The sequence below is a fragment of the Carlito syrichta genome, unplaced genomic scaffold (genome assembly GCF_000164805.1).
Source record: "Carlito syrichta isolate Samal-C Ts95f unplaced genomic scaffold, Tarsius_syrichta-2.0.1 Scaffold303721, whole genome shotgun sequence".
NCBI classification, from domain to species: Eukaryota; Metazoa; Chordata; class Mammalia; order Primates; family Tarsiidae; genus Carlito; species Carlito syrichta.
The window spans coordinates 498,000-520,549 of record NW_007247817.1 but is presented as its reverse complement, the minus strand read 5'-3'; the positions used below and the strand labels follow the sequence as shown (position 1 = coordinate 520,549).

Genomic DNA, 22,550 nt, shown 5'->3' with positions numbered 1-22,550 from the left:
GCATCTTTTTTTTGAGTTGGAGTCTCACTCTGTCGCCCAGACTGGAGTGCCGTGGCCGCTCCCGGCCACCGCAGCCTCGACCAGCTAGGCTCCGGCGATCCTTCCGCCTCCGCCTTCCAAGTAGCTGGAACTACAGGCGCGCGCTACCACACCCGGCTAAGTTTTTGATTTATTGTAGAGATGAGGTCTTGCCAAGTTGCCCAGGTGGGTCTCGAACCCGCGGGTTCAGGCAATCCACTCACTTCAGCCTCCCAAAGGCGTGGGATTACAGGCTGAGCCACCGGGCCCGGCTAAGACTGGCATCTTTTCAGGTCACAACCAGTCCTTGGATTCCTGATTACATCTTTCTCCTCCTCTTCTTCTTCTTCTTCCTCCACTTCCTCCTCTTCTTCTTTCTTCTGTCTTCTTCTTCGAGTGAGGGTCTCACTCTGTTGCCCGGGCTGGAGTGAGATAGCACAATAATAGCCTACTACAGCCTTGACCTGCTGGGGTCAGGTGATCACCTCAGCCTTCCACCTCAGCCGCCTAAGTAGCTGGAACCACAGGTACATACCACCACATCCAGCTAATGTTTTTAAATTTTTTGTAGAGGCGAGATCTCCCTGTGCTGATTTATTTTGTATGTGATGCGTTCTTTCAGGACTTCCGTCCTTGCTCTGGTTGTACCTTCCGTGGTGTTACAGACCCATGCTCTCCTTCCCGCCCCTCCCCCTTCTTCCTACACTGGACGTTTTGGAGAAAGATGTCTCAGTGTTCCGCTGTCCCTTCACTGGACTCCCTTGGACCTTCCAGCCCACACACTGAATGTTCTCTCTCAGGGTAGAGTACCGTGGCTTGGCAGTAGAGAATTGTCTTTTTTCTTTTCTTTTCTTTCTTTTTTTTTTGAGTTGAAGTCTGACTCTGTCGCCCAGGCTGGAGTGCAGTGGCACACTCATGGCCACCGCAGCCTTGACCTGCTGGGCTCAGGCGATCCTTCTGCCTCAGATTCCCAAGTAGCTGGAACTACAGGTTGTGCTACCACACCCAGCTATTTTTGATTTCTTGTAGAGGTGAGGTCTTGCCAAGTTGCCCAGGCTGGTCTCAAACCCCTGGGCTGAGGCAATCCTCTCGCCTCAGCCTCCCAAAGTGCTGGAATGACAGGCTTGAGCCACCATGCCCAGCCTTTCCTTTTATTTCTAAGACTCTTCTTGGAGATGTGCATCGCAAGGTTTCTCTTTCCTTCAGTGGCACGCAGCCTGCTGTGTCTGGGGAGATTCTCCAAGGACTCCCCTGTTCCTCCTCTTGATGGCACTCATGACATCCTACCTGCCATTTTATTTAATTGTCCCAAATGTGTCACTAGACACTTGTCACCGCATCCCGCCAGCCGCCCTGCTGCCTCAGCCTTGTTATGGCCTTTTCTGGCAGTTTCTCTCAGGAATGTTTGCTGACCTGAGAGACCAGTGTTTCCTGTCACCTCGGACATCTCCCTGTGCACTCTCAAGAGCATTTCTTACACAGGACTTCGGCAACAAATGCCAGCTCTGTGTCCAGAGAATGCTGACCCATCTATATCTAACAGTGTGTGCTTTGGTCTTCACCCTTTAACTAACGTCTCTGACAAGTTGCATATTTATGGGGGAAAGCCCTCAATTCCATGGCATTAAAATGGAGGCAGTCTTTGGCATGGAAGCTTGTGAGATTTTTCGAAATCTCAGATGAACACTGCTGAGCGGACACCTCAAAGAATTCAACTCTCCCAGCCCAACCTCCTCTGGGACCCCTAATCCGGCTAATGGGATCTTCTTGCCGGTCAAGACCCACCCTGTAGTGTAGTTGCTGCCGGTTTTTCAGATGTGAGCCTGGGAGGTGGTCACCAGAAGTCACTCCTGTTCTCAGGAGCACTGGCTGGCAACCCTTGGGTGTGGACACATTAGAGAAGGCTCGCTGATGATTTAATGGGTCATCTTTCTTCCCCGACAGAGGTGGATGAGTGCTCGTGGCCGGAGCACGGTGGGTGTGAGCACCGCTGCGTGAACACATTGGGCAGTTACAGGTGCACCTGCGACCCTGGCTACGAGCTGGCCGCCGACAGGAAGACCTGCGAAGGTCGGTGTGGGACCCGCCAAGCTGGAGAGAGGGGGCAGGGAGTGGGGCAGAGGCGGGGTGGTGGCTGACTGAGAGGGGACAACAGGTGGGCATGGTGGGAGGTCACCTACTTCCCAGAGGGAGACACAGCCCAATAACTGTCTTCAATGTGGGAAAACTGCCCGTGACACGGACTCTCTCCTAAAAACCATGCAGTCGGGGCCATGGTTTGTTTTCTTCTGTGACTGTTAAAAGTTCCATGATTATTAAGGTAGGACATCAAAGCACAGAAAAACTATAAGTACTGCTTTGACTCAGCCGACAGTGCATCTCACTCCTTCTGTTTCCACCCAGCCTCTGTCTTCTTCGCCCACCATCACGAAATCTGCCTGTTCATGCAAGCCAGGTGTGGTAGACAGCTAGCTGCAGACATTTCTAATTCTCCTGCCCAAATTGTGGGGAGTCCTCAGCTATGGTGACAGGAAAGTACTCATGCACCCTCGTTGTTTGAGACAGTAAAGAGCTGGGCATGGTGGCTCACACCTGTAATCCCAGCACTTGGGGAAGCCCAGGTGGGAGGATCACTTGAGCCCAGGGGTTCAAGACCAGCCAGGGCAACATAGAGAGACCGCATCTCAAACAAACAAACAAACAAACAAACCAAGCTGGACGTGGTGGGGCACGCCTGTAGTCCTAGCTACTTGGGAGGCTGAGGCGGAAGGATTACCTGAGTCTGTGTGGTGAGCTGTGATTGTGCCACTGCACTCCAACCTGGGTGACAGGGTGAGACCCCAGCTAAAAAACCAACCAACCAACAAAAAAAGCTGCACCCAGGCGTCCCTCCAAATCTCCAGTGGAAACAATTAGACTAGAATAAAGGACATGAATTAATCCATTCAGATTGTCTGACTTCGTTTTGTTATTATTGAGAGGACATGAGTTAACTAGTTCAGGCTGACTAACTTTTTAAAAATTATCATCACACCACAGCAGGGCTTACTGTTATCCGTGGGAAATCGCAGTGGCTGGGAACTAAAACCATGAATCTCGTTTCCGTCTCCCCTATGCAGTGGCCTGTGGCGGTTTCATTACCAAGCTGAACGGAACCATCACCAGCCCCGGGTGGCCCAAGGAGTATCCCACAAACAAAAACTGCGTCTGGCAGGTGGTGGCCCCCGCTCAGTACCGAATCTCCCTGCAGTTCGAAGTGTTTGAGCTGGAAGGCAATGACGTAGGTTTCTGTGTCTGACTCATTGGGGACTGTGTGAGAGCCAGCGACGGGCTAGCGGCTGGGCGGTACCTGGGGCTTCTGACAGTCGCCAGACCTTGACTGGGCAGGAGCTGGGGGCACTTCATCGTTGTGTAAGCCATGCATCTTCTGCAGACAGACCACCTCTGGCCCTCCTGTCACTGTAAATCCAAGGAGGTTCAGGACCAGGGTGGAGGAGGCAAGCTTTGGGGTGGGAGGTGTCAGGACTAGTGTCCAGCTGCGGGGCGAGGGGGGTGGGAACTGGCTAGGGACAAGGACACCACTGGCAGTCTGCTTCCTCTTTTGGGTCATGGATGTCCAGGTCAGCTGGGGTCTAGGCGGCACCCTGCAGCCAGAGAGTCAGGTGTGCTGACATCTTCACCTTGGGCTGGAGGGACCCTCCCGGGACACACAGGCCCTTTTCTGTGACCCTCTGTGCCAGCTGAGCTGGGGGGTCTCATCTTAAGCAGAGCCCTGTCTGGCTCTCCCCTGACCAGCCAGGCCTTTTGGGTACTAAGAGGGCCCAATGCCAATGACCCGACACAGAGACCAGGGAACAATGGGGGCTCACCCCAAAGTGAGTATTGTCCAGAAATGGCAACCTTGAGAGCAACTCGCCAGACCACTTAGCAGTTACATTCTTTTTGAGAAAAATCCTTGCTGTGGTGGAGAACATGAATTCTGGCCCAGACCCCGCCACTGCTGAGCTGTGTGACTCCAGACAAGTGTCTTTACCCTTCTGAGCTTTCGTTTCTCTGCATGAAAATATCACAGAGCGAGTCTATTAGCGGTTTGCAAACGCTTCCTCTTTCCTTTGTTCCTTCTTCTTCTCCCCCACCCTTTTTTTTTTGAGTTGGAGTCTCACTCTGTCACCCAGACTGGAGTGCAGTGGCCGCTCCCGGCCACCGCAGCCTCGACCTGCTGGGCTCCGGCGATCCTTCCGCCTCCGCCTTCCAAGTAGCCGGATTACAGGCATATGCTACCACGCCTGGCTGACTTTTTGGTTTATTGTAGAGATGAGGTCTCGCTGCCCAGGCGAGTCTCGAACCCGTGGGCTCAGGCAATCTACTCACCTCAGCCTCCCAAAGGTGCGGGATTACAGGCTGAGCCACCGAGCCCGGCTTCTTCTTCCCCTTTTTTCTTCTCCTAGCAGTGGGGGTTGGGGAGTCCCTTTCTTCAAGAAACATTTCACGTGAAATCCCAAAATATAACATAAATAAAAGTGAGGTCACAGAGTTCTTGTGCCAGGCGGTGGTGCCTCCTCAGACCCTTGGCCGGAGGACCGGGTCGCCCGTGTCCCCTGGAGCTCAGTCTAATGCCTAGCATAGGAAGAGGCCAAGGGACCCACTGCCTGGCAGGGTGCGGGCCTCAGGAAGCAGATAGAGCAGCATGCGGGGCCCGGGGTGGGGATAGGGTCTGAGCCGCTCCCCTCAGCATCCTCCTTTGCAGGTGTGCAAGTATGACTTCCTGGAGGTGCGCAGCGGCCTGTCCCCCGACGCCAGCCTGCACGGCAGGTTCTGCGGCTCCGAGACACCCGAGGTCATCACCTCGCAGGGCAACAACATGCGAGTGGAGTTCCAGTCTGACAACACCGTCTCCAAGCGCGGCTTCAGGGCTCACTTCTTCTCAGGTAGGCGGTTGGAGGCGAGACCGTGGCAGTGATGGCGAGACAGTCCCTGGCCTTCACTTCCTTCCAGGGCTGGGGGGTGGGAGGTGGGGTGCCTGGATTCCGTTTTTATATACATTGGTGGCTGTATCACTTTTCTCTTCCTTGTTTTTTTTTTTGAGTTGGAGTCTCACTCCATCGCCCAGGCTGGAGTGCCATGGCACGCTCACGGCCACCCAGCATCGACTCACTGGGCTCCAGCCATCCTTCCACCCCAGCCTTCCAAGTAGCTGGAACTACAGACGCATGCTACCACACCCAGCTAATTTTTTGTTTATTGTAGAGATGAGGTCTCACCAAGTTGCCCAGGCTGGTCTCGAATCCCTGGGCTCCGGCAATCCTCTCGCCTTGGCCTCTCAAAGTGCTGGGATGACAGGCTTGAACCACCATGCCCGGCCGGCTGTATTACTTTTCTGCATAGCAAATGGCCACACACGGGTGGCTTCAAACCATAGAATCCCAGCCTGGACAACATGGGGAGACCTCGACTCCATGAAAACATCAAAAATAGTAGCCAGGCATGGTGGTGTGCACCTGTAGTCTGGGCTACTTGGGAGGCTGAGGTAGAAGGATTGTCTGAGGTCGAGGCTGTGGTGAGCCGTGAGTGTGCCACTGCACTCCAGCCTGGGCGACAGAGTAAGACCCCAACTCCAAACAAACAAACAAACAAACCACCACAGCAAAACTACAATGGAATCTTACTCTCTTATGGTTCTGAAATCATGGTGTCGGGAGAGCCATGCCCCCTCTGCAGACCCTAGGGAAGCGTCTCTCCTTGCCTCTTCCTAGTCTCTGGTGGCTCCCAACTGGCATTTGTGTCACTCCCCTCTGCCCCCATCTTCACAAGCCCTTCCTTCTCCATGTCTCTGTGTTCTCTACTTTTCTTTCTTCCTTCCTTCCTTCCTTCCTTCCTTCCTTCCTTCCTTCCTTCCTTCCTTCCTTCCTTCCTTCCTTCCTTCTTTTCTTTTTTGAGTTGGAGACTCACTCTGTCGCCCAGACTGGAGTGCAGTGGCATGCTCACGGCCACCCCAGCCTCGACCTGCTGGCCTCCGGCGATCCTTCCACCTCAGCCTTCCAAGTAGCTGGAACTACAGGCGCCTGCTACCATGCCCGGCTAATTGTTGATTTATTGTAGAGACGAGGTCTGCCAAGTTGCCTGGGCTGGTCTTGAACCTGTGGGCTCAGACAAATCCACTTCCCTCTGCCTTCCAAAGTGCTGGGATGGCAGGCTGAGTCACTGAGCCCAGCCACAAGTTTTTCAATAAGAGTTCTGGAAGATTTTACAGTTGTAAGCAACTTGGCACCGAATAGTACTTGCCAGAGTCCTATAGCTGATGTTAAACCGCTTCCTGAGTGGGATTAAAGTAAAACAATAATTGTGGATGACAGCCTGGGTAGGCAAAGCCTGAAAGAGATCTTAGGTACCACTTTTAGGCTTTATAATAGAGACCGTTTATAAAACAGTTTCCCCGAACAACAGGTACTGCATGCTGGTCCTGAGCCATTCTAGAGGCATTATTATTATTATTGTTTATTACCATCATCATTGTTATTTGAGTTAGAGTCTCACTTTGTTGCCCCGGCTGCAGTACAGTGGCACGATCATGGCTCACTGCATCCTTGACACCCTGGGCTCAGGACATCCTTCTGCCTCAGCCTCCTGAGTAGCTGGGACTACAAGGCGTGCACCACAATGCTCAGAAGATTATTTTCATTTTTTGTAGAGACAAGGTCTCGCTGTGTTGCCCAGGCTGGTCTCGAGCTCTTGGCCTCAAGCAGTGCAGGGATTACAGGTGTGAATCACCATGCCTGGTTCCATCTCTAGATTCTTGACGAAAATAAGACCCTGTTTCCAAATAAGATCACATTCAGGGGTTCCAGGTGAATAGAAATTTCGGGGCAGACACTATTCAACCCACTTCAGCTGCAAACTGGATCCCTGTTCTCACATCGAAGCCATGAGCCATCAGGGTCACACAGCAGCTGTAGGAAAAGCCGTTCTCTGTCGCATGGCGTCTCCTGCTGGACACTGCCTCAGCCCACCTGTCCTGCCAGCCATGTCCCCTCTGCAGGTGCCCTGTGTTCTGATCACCAATAAACCCCCACTGTCCTCCCCTGCATCACCCTGTACTCCTCACCCTCTGCCCCATCCTCTCTTCAGGGAGAGGGAATCCCTCTGCCCCTGGGGTTCCCTCTCCCTGAAACAGCCTGCATCCTTCCCCACTTAGAAAACTCCTACTTTGATGTGAAGACCCAAAACACCGCTTCCCATAGCTGTCCCGGTTTCCTCTTAACCCCCTCTCTCCATCCATTTTGTGCTGCTAAAACAGACGGCTACAGATGGGTAATTTATAATCAGGTTCCAGTTTGGAAATGCCTTTGGCTCACGGGTCTGGAGGCTGGGCAGTCCACATCTGGCAAGGGCTGTGTCCTAGCAAGGTGAAAGGCATCCCGTGGGCCCAAGAGAGAGGGAAAGGCGCCAGGCTCATCCTTCCTAAGCGCCCCCCTCCCTAGTAACAAGCCTTCCTAATTTCATCACCCCTCAACGGCCAGTCCTACCTCACCACACTGTTGCGTTGGGGTTCAGTTTCCAACACAGGAACTTTGGGGTACCCATTTGGACTGTAGCACCCCCTTAGCACATTGCTTGTCCTTTTATCAGTGTTCCCGTAACACAGTCTACCTCCCTCCTTTGGGGCTTTTGTCACCAGGGCCGGCTCCATGGACCTATGGCCTGGGCAACACGGCGAGACCGTGTCTCTACCAAAAATGAAAAATTAGCCAGGCATGGTGGCACACACCTGTGGTCCCAGCTACTTGGGAGGCAGTAGCTCAGGGCCTGCACTGGCAAGGGCTCCCACACTTGGTCTAAGGTTCTGCTGTCCCTGTCTTGAAATTCACAACAGTTTTGGAACAAAGGACTCCCAAGTTCCTCTTGCATTGGGCTCTGCAAATTATGTAGCACCTCCTGCCTGTCATGTCACACTGTGAACTGTTTACCGGCAGGGGCTGCATTTTGGCTATCTTTGTATCCTTAGTGCTTGGTCATTTGTTGATTGCAAAATAATCAGTGATACCCCACAATCTGTCGCCCTGTTGGCTTTGTAGTCTCGCATGGAGCAAGTTGTGTTGCGCTTGGCTTTTGCGTGCCTGCTATGGGCCCAGCATGCTACTAGGCCCAGAGAAGTTGCCAGGGCAGTGTTGTCCCCAGCACTGGACCAGCTCACACCTTGGCTAGGGAGGCCAGGGCGACACATCCTACAAAGTCTCAGCCTGGCACTCGGTGGCCTTCACAGGAGAAGAGAAACCCGTGGTTGCTGGAGCAGCAGGCTGAGTCTTTTTTGCAGCACACGTGGTGGTCTGAGCCAGACCTCAAGGGAGAGAAAGGCGTGGAGGTGGAGTGAGATGATTTGAGAGAGGCGACTGGGACCCCAAGAGGGGCGATCGGGACCCCAAGAGGCCACGGGTCTGGGGTCTCCACAGAGCACAGAGACAGTGCTGAGACCAGCCTGCACAGAACCCCTATCTAGGCCGGGAAGCCAAGGGTATGAGATACATTAAGTCGGGTGGGCTGGGTCATGGAGGGCCTTGAATGCCAGGCTGAACAGTTTGGACCCGATGGAATAGGACATGGGCTCTTTTGCATGCTCCTGACCCAGGGAGGCCTAAGAATTTCGTCTGCCCTCACCAGGCCGGCGGCACCGAGCTGGAGGCCAGGAAAGCTGGAGAGCCTATAGCCACAAAAGTGCTTTAGGGGCACAGAGAATCCGAGACACACCAGGGCCAAGTGACAGCCAACGAATCTGAGGCAAAGAGTCTCCTCCCTCCCCTCCCCCAGAGAGGGGATTCTCAAAGGGGAGAGACAGTCACTGGAGGCTTCCTGGAGGAGGCTGCCCTTGAGTGGAAGTTCTGAGTTTCAGGGGACATTCCCAAGGGGGTGGCTTCTCTTAGGAGAGTCCCTTGATCTCCCCAGACAGGGACGAGTGTGCCAGGGACAACGGCGGGTGTCAACACGAGTGCGTCAACACGTTCGGCAGCTACTTGTGCCGGTGCAGGAACGGCTACCGACTCCACGAGAACGGGCTGGACTGCAAAGAGGGTGAGACGGGGCCTCTGCATGGGCGGGTTGCCCTCGGCCACACCTCTCCCCGTGTGCGTGTGCATGGGTGAGGGAGTGGGTGCTGAGCCCTTCCGCCTTTGGCTGAACTGGGGGTCCAGTGTTCGAGGGCGGGTTACTGTCGCAAAGTGCTAAGCCTACAGGTGCCAGAATCTGACCATGTGGATCTCCGTCCCGGCTCTGCCACTCACTTGCGGTGTGACCCTGAACAAGCGACTTAACCTCTCTGGGCCTCGTTAAGAAAGATCCGTTAAGAAAGATCCAAATGCGCCTCTTTCTTCAAGTTTTTTTGTGAGGCTTAAGAGAATGCCTAGAAAGTCTTTCAGTCAGTCTGACGCATGTGGTACTTAAGATCAGCTGTCTAAGTCTTTGGTAGGTTATTGTTTGCCATACGCAGCTCTCGTAGTGAACTTGAACTTTGGAAAAAGCTTTGCTTCTGTTCCATTCACTGCTGGGAGTTCTCCAGGGCTCGATGGCTTTTAATGTCCAGTCCTTCTGAAAAGACTTCCCTCTGCTCTTACCCTGCCAGGGAAGGGAGTCTGAGTATCTGGGAAAGGTTCACAGCCTCCAGGCCTTGGTTCCAGCCACAGAACCCAGAAAGGAAGTGGGGTGGGGGGGTGGGTGTGGAGACTGCATACCCCCTCTCTGGGATCTCCAGTTTGGAGTTAGGGGACTCGGCTGGGTCCTGCAGAGTCAGCCAGGGTCTGCCTTGGGTGTTGGAGGATGAGTGAGCCTGTCTGCAGAAGCAGGAGGTGGCCCCCTCCATGCCCAGCCCTGGGGTCCTGGCCCTGGTGGTCAGGGGCCGGGCTCGAGGCGGGTGGAAGGACTGAGCTGGACCAGGATCCAGCTTGCCTCCTGCAATGTGGCGGGGACGGGAGGGACACCAGTTCTGCTGAGGTCCCGCCTCTGCACAGCAGCCCCTGTGTGTGGACCTCGGAGCAGGTGTGACAAGTGCCAACGCCTCAGGATCTGATCCCCTGTGCCTCCGGGTGCCCATTCTCCCCGCATGGCCACAGAGCAGATGTCACACCGAGCAGGAGCAAACCTCTTTGGGACATCCTGGAAGCTGCCCCTCCGTTCCCCCCTAACTCCTGCAGCGGGCAGTTCCTCTGTCGGGGATACAGTCCACTGTGCCATCTAGTGGGTCACAACACCGGCCGGCCTCAAAGCCAGGCAGCAGTGGGGTCCTGGCTCCACACTTCCCAGCAAGACACTCATCCGCCTTTAAACACATTTTCTTTCTTTTTTTTTTTTTTGAGTTGGAGTCTCTGTCGCCCAGCCTGGAGTGCAGTGGCCGCTCCTGGCCACCACTCCTGGCCACCGCAGCCTCGACCTGCTGGGCTCTGGCAATCCTTCCGCCTCAGCCTTCCAAGTAACTGGAACTACAGGCATGTGCTACCACGCCCGGCTGATTTTTAAATTTTTATTGTAGAGATGAGGTCTCGTCAAGTTGCCCAGGCAGGTCTCGAACCCGCGGGCTCAGGCAATTCACTCACCTCGGCCTCCCAAAGCGCGGGATTACAGGCTGAACCACCAAGCCCGGCCTAAACCCATTTTCTTACGTGGAAAATTGGAAGGACTAGCCAAGAGGGTGCATGGAAAATGCTGACCACAGCGCCCAGCATGGGAGGACAGATGCCAGCTATTGACCAAGACGCCAAGCATCGAGCAGGGTGGGGGACCTCTCTTGGCTGTTAGCACCGTAACAGGGCAAATCGGTTGACTCCAGATGACACCGTTTTAAAAAACTAAAGGTATAGATGGAGGTAGGTGACAAAGGAGATCTTTGTTGGCCAGGATGAGCTGAGGACATGCAGGGGCTAGGCCCCTCCAGTGTCTCCTACGTGTTGTCTCACTGAATCCTCAGGTCCTCCCTGCGGTTGGTACCCATTTACGAATGAGGACATGTGCCCCAAAATCCCACAAGTTGCAGGTGGTGGGACCAGGAGCTGGGGTCCACTGGACCCCAAGACTCATGCCCTTCACACTGATAACTGCACCGTGAACTGTAATAGTCCTGGGTCCTGACGGTGGTTAATCCGCGTGGCTCTGAGCCCAGGACACTGAGTCAGGCCGGCCCCCCACCACGTTTGATAATGACCTTGAGGCGATTAGGAGACGGGGAGACTGCCCTGGAACGCCTCTGGTGCTGCCTACAGGTGAGTGACTTCTCTCTGTCTGTGTCCCCAGCTGGTTGTGCACACAAGATCAGCAGTGCGGAGGGGACCCTGGCAAGCCCCAACTGGCCCGACAAGTACCCCAGCCGGAGGGAGTGCACCTGGAATATCTCGTCCACCGCAGGCCACAGGGTGAAACTCGTGAGTCATCTCGTAGTTTATTGAGAATGTGGACTTGGGTGTCAGGCAGGCACAGGTTTGAGTCTCTGCCCTGCCACTTCCCAGCACTGAAACTCAAGGGAAACTACTCACCATCTCCAGGGATCAGTTCGTTATCTCGAAAATGGGGTTGCTAAGGAAGCCCACCTCATGGCGGGGCTGTTGTGCAGATTAAAAGAGAGAATGGATTGGGTGCGGTGGCTCACACCTGTCATCCCAGCACTTTGGGAGGCCAGGACAGGAGGATTGCTTGAACCCAAGAGTTCGAGGGCAGCCTGGGCAACATAGAAAGACCGCATCTCTATAAACAATCAAAATATTAGCCTGTTATGGTGGTGCGCCTGTAGTCCCAGCTACTTGGGAGGCTGAGGAGAAGGATGGCCTGAACCCAGGAGGTGGAGGCTGTGGTGAGCCTTGATCGTGCCCCTGCACTCCAGCCTGGGTGACAGTGAGACTCCTACGAGAGAGAGAGAGAGAGAGGGAGAGAGAGAGAGAGAGAACTAGCATGCAACAGAGTCAGACGGGGGTGGGGGGAGACAGACACAGAGAGAGACAGAGACGAAGAGAGTGACAGAGTCAAAGAAAGTGAGGTAGAGACAGAGAGAGAGAGAGACAGAGAGAGACAGACAGAGAGAGACACAGACAGAGAGACAGAGAGAGAGAGCATCAGAGACAGAGGGAGACAGAGAGAGACAGAGACAGAGAGACAGAGAGCGACAGACAGAGAGAAAGACAGAGAAACAGAGAGAGCTACAGAGATAGACAGAGAGAGCGCGACAGAGATAGAGAGACAGAGACAGAGAGCGACAGAGACAGAGAGACAGAGAGCAACAGAGATGGAGAGAGAAACAGAGAGAGTGCGACAGAGAGAATGACAGAGACAGAGAGAGAACAGAGAGAGAGAGAAACAGAGAGACAGAGACAGAGACAGCAAGAGAGAGAGTGACAGAGACAGAGAGAGACAAAGAGAGAGAGTGACGGAGAGAGAGAGAGAGACAGAGAGAGATGGAGAGAAAGAAAGAGTGATGGAGACAGAGAGAGAGACAGAGAGAGTGACAGAGTTAAAGAGAGTGAGATAGAGACAGAGAGAGAGAGCGTCAGAGACAGAGACAGAGAGAGAGATAGAGACAGAGAGACACAGAGAGAGCGACAGACAGAAAGAGAGACAGAGAAAGAGTGCGACAGAGCTAGAGAGAGAGCGACAGAGATAGAGACAGAGACAGAGAGCGACAGAGATAGAGAGAGACAGAGAGACAGAGACACAGAGCGACAGATGGAGAGACAGAGTGCGACAGAGGCAGAGAGAGAACAACAGAGACACAGAGAGACAGAGAAACAGAGAGACAGAGAAAGAGAGAGAGACACAGAGAGAGCGACAGAGACAGAGATGGAGAGAAAGAAAGAGTGACGGAGACAGAGAGAGATGGAGAGAGAGAGCGACAGAGAGAGAGAGAGAAAGAGACAGAGACACAGAGAGAGCGACAGAGGCAGAGAGAGAGATGGAGAGAGAGAAAGAGTGATGGAGACAGAGAGACAGACAGAGAGAGACAGAGAGAGAGAGACAGAGACACAAAGAGAGAGCGACAGAGACAGAGAGAGACAGAGAGATAGAGAGTGACAGAGACAGAGAAGGAGAGCCTTGATCGTGCCCCTGATCAGAAAGAGAGACAAGATGGAGAGAGCAAGTGAAAGCGACACAGACAGAAAGAGAGACAGAGAGAGGCAGCACAGACCCTCTGTGTGTCTGTGAGGCAGAACAGACACCTGTTCTCGGTGGTACCAGTAGGAGGTGGCCTCTGCCGCCCAGATCTGCGGTGCTGTGGAGACCGAGTTGCTTCTCGTGTCAAGCTTTTCCAAGACAGCACATTCCCAAGAATTTTTAAAAAATGACATCGATACCGAAGATTGGAAAGTGGAAGGGAAAAGTCCCCAGATGGCTCATTCAACGCCTAGACACGACCACTCTGAACATGAGCTATGAATCCTTCCAAGAACGATCTGTACACTTACACTCATGAAGTGTAGCCTCTCTCTGTGTCTCTTTCTGTCTGTGTTGCTTTCACCCACTCTCTCATCTTGTCTCTCTTTCTGTCTGTCTCTCCTTCTCTGTCTCTGTCACTCTCTCTCTCTCTCTCTCTCTCTCTCTCTCTCTCTCTCTCTCTCTCTCTCTCTCTGTAGCTCTGTCTCTCTGTCTCTGTCTCTGCTGCTCTCTCTCTCTCTGTCTCTGTCAGGTTCTCTCTGCCTATGTCTCTCTCTGTCTCTGTCTCTCTCATGAATTCATATGCACGGGGAAAGTGTGTCATTTTCTTACTCAAACGACTCAAAAGGACTCATCCATATTGTTCTACAACAAATATATGTATGTATTTCCCATTAGCAATGGGAGACAGTTCTTTATGCTACCTCCCTCTTGAATTAAAAAAGCAAGCAATTTTCTAAGCCTTTCTTTAAAGCCTCAGCCATGCTCCGATGTGTGGTCCATACCCCAGGCTCGATTATTTCCCAGGAGAAACGGGTCTTTCCTACAAGATGCCTTTCCCAACCCCCAGGGATGCCCAGATCCTGGGGAATAAAACAAACCTTCTCACCCCCTGGAGACTTTTATAAAACGGGCCTTCCTGACTGTAGGGAGGAGCAGGATTGGCGGTGTCAGTGATGGACCCATAATCCCTCAGGGAAAGGGAAGGGAACAGAGAGGGAGAAGGGGAGACGCAGACGATGGCACAGGGACTTGGGGGACAAGGGTGATCACGGGCGACAGCCACGAGGAAGGAACTGAGGAGCGGGCTGGGCTCCTGGGATATCCAGGGGTGGAGGGAGCAGAGGCCCAGCCAAGAGTGCTCATGGCGGACACCTGACATCACGCGGTTGGATTAGCAGGAGCAACTCGGACAGATGTCCCTGGGGGATGGATGCTATGATGACAGCTGCCATCTCAGGGTGGGACAGCCTTGCACCCAGGAGAGGGTGAGTTGGCATGCCTTAGAGGGAAAGGCTCTCCTCCGCGACTGCCATCTGCTGGACAGCGTCCATCATGGCACCTCAGTCCCTGAGGCCCTCTCTGGTGGCTGTCACCCATGATCACCCTTGCGAGTCCCCGCGCCGTCGTCTGCTCTCCCCTTCTCCCTGTCTGTCCTCTTCCCTCTCCCTGAGGCATTATGGGTCCATCACTGATGGCGCCAATCCTGCTCATCCCCACGGTCAGAAAGGCCTGTTCTGTAAAAGTCACCAGCGCGCAAGAGGGGTTGTTTTATTTCCCAGAATCATGAGGCCCAGAGGGGGTGGTGCCCCTGGGGCTGAGAGCGCAGCCCTCACTGCAGGGAACACGTGTTTGTCCCTAAGAGCATCTCCCCTGCTGGCAGACATACTGGTGTCACGCTGTCTCTTGGCTGCCATGGAATGTGAGTGAACGCTTCCCAAGGAAGATGGTTCTTGCACATGGGGACAGCGACAGAGTGACCCTCCTGCTGACCTGTGGGGAGCTCCCACCTCTGGGGCCAACAGCTTTCTCCCACGCCCGAGCCAGGCTCTGCTCCCATCCCCCCTTTATGAATGGAGACCCCTCCCCCAACGAATGACCTGTCTCCCTGCTCTGTCACTGGGTCCAAGTCTTCATCGAACACGATCCCAGCTCGCCTCATACTGTCTCCCTTGACACTGTGGCTGCCACCTACCCACACCTGGGAGACCTGTGTCTGGGCCTGACATGTCTGGAAGGGTGGGCTCCCCTGGCCAGCTTCAAGGGACGGTCTTTGGGGGGGACAGAGAGGAGGGGGTAGCATACCTGGTGATGGTTAACGGTGTGAGCCAGAGAAGGCTGGCTGGGGTCAAGTTCAGTTCCATCCATCCCTCGTTGCATGAACTTGTGCACTGGGGATGGTAATAGATCTTCCTTCATGGCATCCCCAGAGTTAAGTGACAAATGCCCATAAGTGCTTAGCATGGAAAATACACTCGGCAAATGTCGGCCCCCATGAGGCTGCTGTCGGGGAGCATTTTAGAAGGCCACGACTACCCCGTTGGCGCTAAAGGCTTGTACAGGGGAATGCAGAGGTCCAGAGCAGGGTCTCTGAACTCAGGACTCCCGGATCATGGCCCAACCATGCCTCGATTTCCCCAACTGTAAAGTGGGGAGAGGAGACACACGGGGGGGTTCAATTAGGCAATTCTTTGGTTTTTTTTTGAGTTGGGGGTCTCACTCTGTCACCCATGCCAGAGTGCAGTGGCATAATCACAGCTCACCACAGCCTTAGCCTCCTGGGTTCAGGCGATCCTTCCACCTCAGCCTCTTGAGTAGCTGGGACTACAGGCGCATGACACCATGGTCTGCTAATATTTCAATTTTTTGCTGAGACAAGGACTCGCTATGTTGCCCAGACTGGTCTTGAACTCCCGGACTCTGGCGATCCTCTCACCTCGCCTCCCAAAATGTTGGGATTACAGGTGTGAGCCACCGCACCCAGCCTGAGGCGATTCTCATAAAGCACTTGCTACAGCTGCGGGCATAGGGTGAGCACTTGGCCTCGATGCCTCAGAGCTAACGAGAGAGAGGCCCCGGGTTGGGGACCAGGAAGGCGAATCTGGGCTTTCCCGCCTCACTGCTGCCAGTGGGCATTTAAACTCCAAACCCCACTGTCTCATGGCAAAGTGGTCATCGGAGCAGTCGCTCATGTGAGGCCTCCCAGGGCTGTTCTGGGGACCAAAGACAAGGCTGCATTGAGACCGCGTCGACAGGTGTCCCTGCAGCATCGTCATGGCCGCACGGCGTCACCCTGCACTCTCCCAGCCCTGGAGGAGGCTTCACCTTGCTTTCTGCCCTTCTGTCCCCAGACCTTTAATGAGTTTGAGATCGAGCAGCACCAGGAATGCGCCTACGACCACCTGGAGGTGCATGACGGGCCTGACAGCCTGGCCCCCATCCTCGGCCGTTTCTGCGGCAGCAAGAAACCGGACCCCGTGGTGGCGTCGGGCAGCAGCCTGTTCCTCAGGTTCTACTCGGACGCCTCAGTGCAGAGGAAAGGCTTCCAGGCGGTGCACAGCACAGGTACCTGGGCCTCACGGGAGGGGGCTGTGGAAGGCAGTGAGGGCTTCCTCTTGTTCTGAGTATCGGGGAGGGTGAAGGGAGAGAAAGGGGAATGCCTGGCAAAACACTCTGTTGGAAAAAAGTATCAAGCCTAGGCAGTACAGCAAGACCCGTCTCTACAAATAAAAATAAAAATAAAACATTTGCCGGGCGTGGTGGCGCATACCTGTAGTCCCAGCTCCTTGGGAGGCTGATGGGGGAGGATCACCTGAACCCAGGAGTTCAAGACCAGCTTGGACAACATAGCGAGTCCTCATCTCTACAAAAAAAAAAAAATCGAAATATTAGTCAGTCATGGTGGTGTGCGCCTGTAGTTCCAGCTACTCAAGAGGCTGAGGTGGAAGGATCACCTGAACTCAGGAGGTCAAGGCCGCGGTGAGCTGTGATTGTGCCACTGCACTGCAGCTTGGGCCACAGAGCGAGACCCTGACTCAAAATGAAACAAAATAAAACAAGCAAGCATCAGTAAGCACAGAGGAAGGTCTGCTTTCTTTAACGTTCTTAGTTGACAGCATGGGAAGTAGGCAGTCCTCCACTGGTGCCCCGTTTCTCCCCTCCCTTTCTTCCTTCTTCCGTTTAAAATATGTATTTTAGCCAGGCTCAGTGGCTCAGCCTGTAATCCCGCGCCTTTGGGAGACTGAGGTGAGTGGATTGCCTGAGCCTGCGGGTTCGAGACCCGCCTGGGCAATTTGGCGAGACCTCATCTCTACAATAAATAAAAAAATCAGCTGAGTGTGGTAGCACATGCCTGTAATTCCGGCTCCTCGGAAGGCTGAGGCAGAAGGATCGCCGGAGCCCAGCAGGGCGAGGCTGCGGTGGGAGCGGCCACTGCACTCCAGTCTGGGCGACAGAGTGAGACTCTGACTCAAAAAAATAAATAAATAAAATAAAATAAAATAAAATAAAATAAAATAAAATATGTATTTTAGCCAGGCTCAGTGGCTCAGCCTGTAATCTCGCGCTTTGGGAGGCTGAGGTGGGTGGATCGCCTGAGCCTGCAGGTTCGAGACCCGCCTGGGCAACTTGACGAGACCTCATCTCTACAATAAATCAAAAATTAGCCAGGCGTGGTAGCGCACGCCTGTAGTTCCGGCTACTCGGAAGGCTGAGGCGGAAGGATCGCCAGAGCCCAGCAGGTTGAGGCTGCGGTGGCCGGGAGCGGCCACTGCACTCCAGCCTGGGCGACAGAGTGAGACCTCCAACTCAAAAAATAAAATAAAATAAAATATGTATTTTGCTGGTCTGTGAAATCCCAACGTCTGGGAACTGGAGCGTGGAAAGCCACCCTTCTGCCCCTGTAAGAACTAGCCCTGGAAAGTGAAGACGGTTTCTGTTCCCCGTTATTTTTTTTCCTCCACTCAAAATGTAAATAGCTCTAGTGGGTCCTTTGTGATCTACTTTGTCAAACAGAGGCATGTCCGTCAGAAAATTGACAGGGTGTGGTGGCACACGCCTGTAGTCCCAGCACTTTGGGAGGCTGAGGTGGGAGGATTGCTTGCGACCAGGAGTTGGAGACCAGCCTGGGTAACATAGCAAGACAGGGGCTGTGACCTTCAGTGGAGGCCACACACCCTGACCTCTCTCTCCTCCCTCCCTCTGACCCGCGGGTGTTCCTCGTGGCTGAACTCAAGGCAGAGGGCAGGGGGCCCATCGATGCAGACAGACCAGGGGTCAACCTCCCATGGACCGAACAGAGGGGTCTCTGCCACCGCATCTCAGGAACTGGAAATTTCCAAAGACAGCTGCCACCGGGGGGGGGAAATTCTAAGCCAAAGCAAACCCAGGACTAAGATGGGGTCGTCAGGCCTGGGGCCAGGCGGGACGTGGAGCTCAGGGGGGCCGGCGGTATTAGGAACCACACAGCCCAGAATCCACCCCAGGGGGAGTTCCAGAACACGCTGAGGACGGGCCGTGTAAGAATCCATCTCCAAAATTTCTGGTGCTTTCTAATCTGGACCAGCCCCGTGTATCCATTTTAATTTACATGGAAGCAAGTTGCCAAGACACAAGACAATACCGGGCCCAGGCCAGACACACTCCCTGTCCTAGTAAAAATCCCAGAAGCAAAACCTGCAGAATACAAGCCCAAAGTCTGAGGCGCAGCTCACCCGGCGACACCTCCAGGGCCTTCAAAGTTGGCCTCTGGTCAAGTGCAGGAATGAGTCAAGCAGGGGCTGAGTTTTTGGGGTTGAGCACAGACCGGCAGTTTTGATGTTCTTTTATCGCCCTCTGTTGGCAGAAATTTCAAATTACAGCGTGTGTGCACCTTGCTCAGAAGCTTCTAGCACTTTCAGAGTGGTGGAGATTCAGCCACATCCCAGGGACCGGTCAGGCAGACCAGGCACTAACTTCGAATCTCCGTAACCAGAAGAATAAAAGCAGCCAGCTCTTTTCAGTGTCACGCTTGGGTATTCCTGAAGGCCTTATCTGGCCCATGCTGGGGACGGGGGAACTTGGCTTGTAAGGGACACCATGGACGCCCCCAGGCAGTCCTGATCTCAGTGCCAGGGCACTCTGTTTACTCCTCTGTAAAATGGGCTGGTGATACTGCCCGGCCTCTCCTGCAGGGCTCGCATGGGGCTTTGGGAGCGGGCAGGAGGCAGTGGGTGCTCTGTGCCCAGGGGGTATCTCACTTCTCTCTCGTTCCAGAGTGCGGGGGCCGGCTGAAGGCCCAGGTGCAGACCAGAGAGCTCTATTCCCATGCCCAGTTCGGGGACAACAACTACCCCAGCCAGGCGCACTGCGACTGGGTGATCGTGGCGGAGGATGGCTACGGTGTGGAGCTGACCTTCCGGACTTTCGAGGTGGAAGAGGAGGCCGACTGTGGCTACGATTACATGGAGGCCTACGACGGCTACGACAGCTCAGCGCCCAGGCTCGGCCGCTTCTGCGGCTCCGGGGTGAGGCCCGGGGACGCCGAGGCCAGGGGCGATCATCAGGGTTCAGAGCAGGAGCTGTGGGGTCAGGGCCACTCCTGCCACTTGGACCGACAGCCAGGAGGCCTCTTCTGCTGGGGCGAGTGGGAGGTGGGGAGGCCTGCGGGGAGGAGATTGGGTGAACCAGGCTCCCGTCCACGGAGGCCTCTCCCCGAGGCCAATATGGAAGAGCGCTTTTCCTCTCAGGACTTCCCCGCTGTGTTTGCAAAGGACTTCCTCCCGACCCCCCTTTTTATTTGGCCTTCAGGCTTTTAGCTATGACCAGGCACAGTGGCTCATACCTTTAATCCCAGGACTTTGGGAGGCCGAGGTGGGAGGATCACTTGAGCCTGGGAATTCGAGACCCGCTTGGGCAACATAGCAAGAATTGTCTCTTCAAAACAAATTTTTTTTAATTAGCTGGGTGTGGAGGTGCACGCTTGTAGACCCAGGTACTCAGGAGGCTGAGGCGGAAGGGTTATCTGGGCCCAGGAGGTCGAGGCTGCAATGAGCTATGGTCATGCCACTGTACTCCAGCCTGCTTGACAAAATGAGACCCCATCGCTACAAAAAAATATTTCATTATGCTTTTTAAAATATTCTCCATATTCACAAATCCCTCCCCATTTATATGCCTATAAAAATTGTGAATCACTTTCTTACTATAAACACAATAGTTAGGTTCAAGGTCATGACCGCTTTTCTCATCATCGCCTCTTCCCTAGGCCTCTCACTCTGGATGGGGCAGGCCTATTTTGGTCGCTGTTTTCCTGACATAGGGCCTGGCAAGTCGTTGGTGCCCAGTGGAAGCATGTGGACATGCAGTACAGTGTCCTGGATACTTGTTGGCTGTGCCACCCTGGTCACTGCCCATGCTGGGAACCAGCCCTGTCTTTTCCCTTGCCTCCAGGGTGATCATTCACACTTCTTTGCTATTGGCTGGATTTATGTCATTTGGTGTCACCAGTGTGCCCTTTGCTGGAGAAGCTCAAACTGGCATTTGTATAAGTCTTTGAGTCATTTCCCTTCATCTTCCCTAACCCTCTAAAACAAGAAAGAGGCTGCGGGTGGTAGCTCACATCTCTAATCCCAGCACTTTGGGAGGCCAAGGTGGGAGCATTGCTTGAGCCCAGGAGTTCAAGACTGGCTTGGGCAACATAGTGAGATCTCGTCTCTACAAAACATTAAAAAAAAAAATTAACCGGGCACGGTGGCGTGCGCCTGTAGTCCCAGCTATTCGGGAGGCTGAGGCAGAAGGATCCCCTGAGCCCAGGAGATCAAGGCTGTGGTGAACTGTGGTCATGCCCCTGCACTCCAGCCAGGGTGACAGAGTGAGACCCCCAACTCAAAAACAGAAATAAAATAAAATAAAACAAAGGATGACAGAATGTGACTTAACCAGTGCACTGCCTTTGAGAAAGTCTTCCAAACCATGGGGCCTGTGGAGAGGAACCCCTTGGAGGGTCCATGGCTCCCCTAGAACCTGGCAGGCAGCAGCCTCGGAAACTGGCTCCCACTGACAGACCACCTGCAAAACCTTTGGGACAGGACAGAGGCCTGAACAATGGTCTTTGTTTTAGGTATCCCGAGAGTCACAGCCCAATGTCGCCCCTAGAGTTGGGGGATTCATGAGACTTTCTCTACAGTCAGAAAGACCTGACCCTGGGTCCTTCCTAGCTGTGTGAACGTGAGCTTCAGTTTCCTCAAGTGAAAAATGGAGAGAGTACCTGCCTCATAATGTTGTTGTCAAGTTCACGTGAGATAAGATCTGGGAGTGCTTGGCACTGTACCTGGTCCACCTGTGCATTTAATAAATTATAGATGCTCTCTGTGTTGTGTCTGGAATCATCTTTGGAAAAGCAGGGCCCCGGGGAGCTTTCTGGAGTAAAATTGGCAGTGCTTTTCTTTGAAAAGGAGCTTATTTTGATGCCCTTTGGGTCTCTGGTGCCAGGGACACCATCCTGTGTCCTTGGGTAAGGTCCTGTCCTGTCCTCCTTATTTTCAACTCTAGTCACAGCTAGATTCTTTCTGCTTTTTTTTTGAGTTGGAGTCTTACTCTGTCGCCCAGACTGGAGTGCAGTGGCACGTTCCCAGCCACAGCAGCCTCGACCTGCTGGGCTCCGGGGATCCTTCTGTCTCAGCCTTCAAAGTAGCTGTAACTACAGGCACGCATTACTACGCCCGGCTAATTTTTTGATTTATTGTAGAGATGAGGTCTCGCCAAGTTGCCCAGGCGGGTCTCGAACCTGCGGGCTCAGGCAATTCACTCACCTTGGTCTCCCAAGGCACAGGATTACAGGCTGAGACACCGAGCCCGGCCTTACGATCTTTGTGCTTTTCCCTTCTCCCTTCCTCAGCCATTAGAGGAAATCTACTCCGCGGGAGACTCCCTGATGATCCGATTCCACACGGACGACACCATCAACAAGAAAGGCTTTCACGCCCGATACACCAGTACCAAGTTCCAGGACGCCCTGCACATGAGGAAATAGCGCCGACATCTTGAGAGACAGGAACTGAGAATGTTCTTACAACAGCACCTTGTGAATCTGCCCTAAGACAGTGTACAGTGTTTTTCTTGAACAAAAAACCCAGAATCCAGTCCTGGAGGTTTGTATTTGGATGGCAGCACGTATGTGTGGGGCCACCAAGGAGGAGAGAAGGTGCCCTTTTGATTCTGGCTGCAGCATTCCCAGTCATGGACTTTCAGAGAAGAGGAAGCCATGAGGTTTCTGCCCATTCAAGCGACACTTGTTTGTACCCATTCTCCGTACCCTTTGCTCCTGGGGCTGTTTATTCTTCTAATCGGGACATGCGTCCATAGGTGCTAGGCACTATGACCGTGTCCTAGAGACTTGGGCTGTCTTCATCTTTTTTGGACAGCAAGGATCAAAGCTGGGCTGTGACTTATGGGTCACTCACGACCTCGGCTGGAATCCTTGTCTTTCTTCCTGCCCGGTACGTCTCAGCCAGGAAACCCGAGGCTATGAGCATCAGGACTAAAAAGATATAGCGGTAAGCAGCTTGCACCGAAGAAGCTTTGAGCATGAGAGTCGTCATGAAATCAGGAGACCTCAAAGCCATTTCTGTGCATCACTGGCTCTCCTCAGCCCTTTG

General features: G+C 53.8%; 1 protein-coding gene across 1 annotated transcript in view; it reads left to right on the top strand.

Moving 5' to 3' along the window:
* TLL2 (tolloid like 2) overlaps positions 1-21,925 on the top strand; it is a 123,185-nt gene extending 101,260 nt beyond the window's left edge. The window contains exons 14-21 of the mRNA XM_021712915.1: positions 1,963-2,088; positions 3,138-3,298; positions 4,766-4,946; positions 8,956-9,081; positions 11,290-11,417; positions 16,266-16,479; positions 19,168-19,418; positions 21,791-21,925. Of these exons, the coding sequence (XP_021568590.1) occupies positions 1,963-2,088; positions 3,138-3,298; positions 4,766-4,946; positions 8,956-9,081; positions 11,290-11,417; positions 16,266-16,479; positions 19,168-19,418; positions 21,791-21,925 (1,322 nt within the window). The remainder of the gene's footprint in view (positions 1-1,962; positions 2,089-3,137; positions 3,299-4,765; positions 4,947-8,955; positions 9,082-11,289; positions 11,418-16,265; positions 16,480-19,167; positions 19,419-21,790) is intronic.
* The last annotated feature ends 625 nt before the right edge of the window (positions 21,926-22,550 follow it).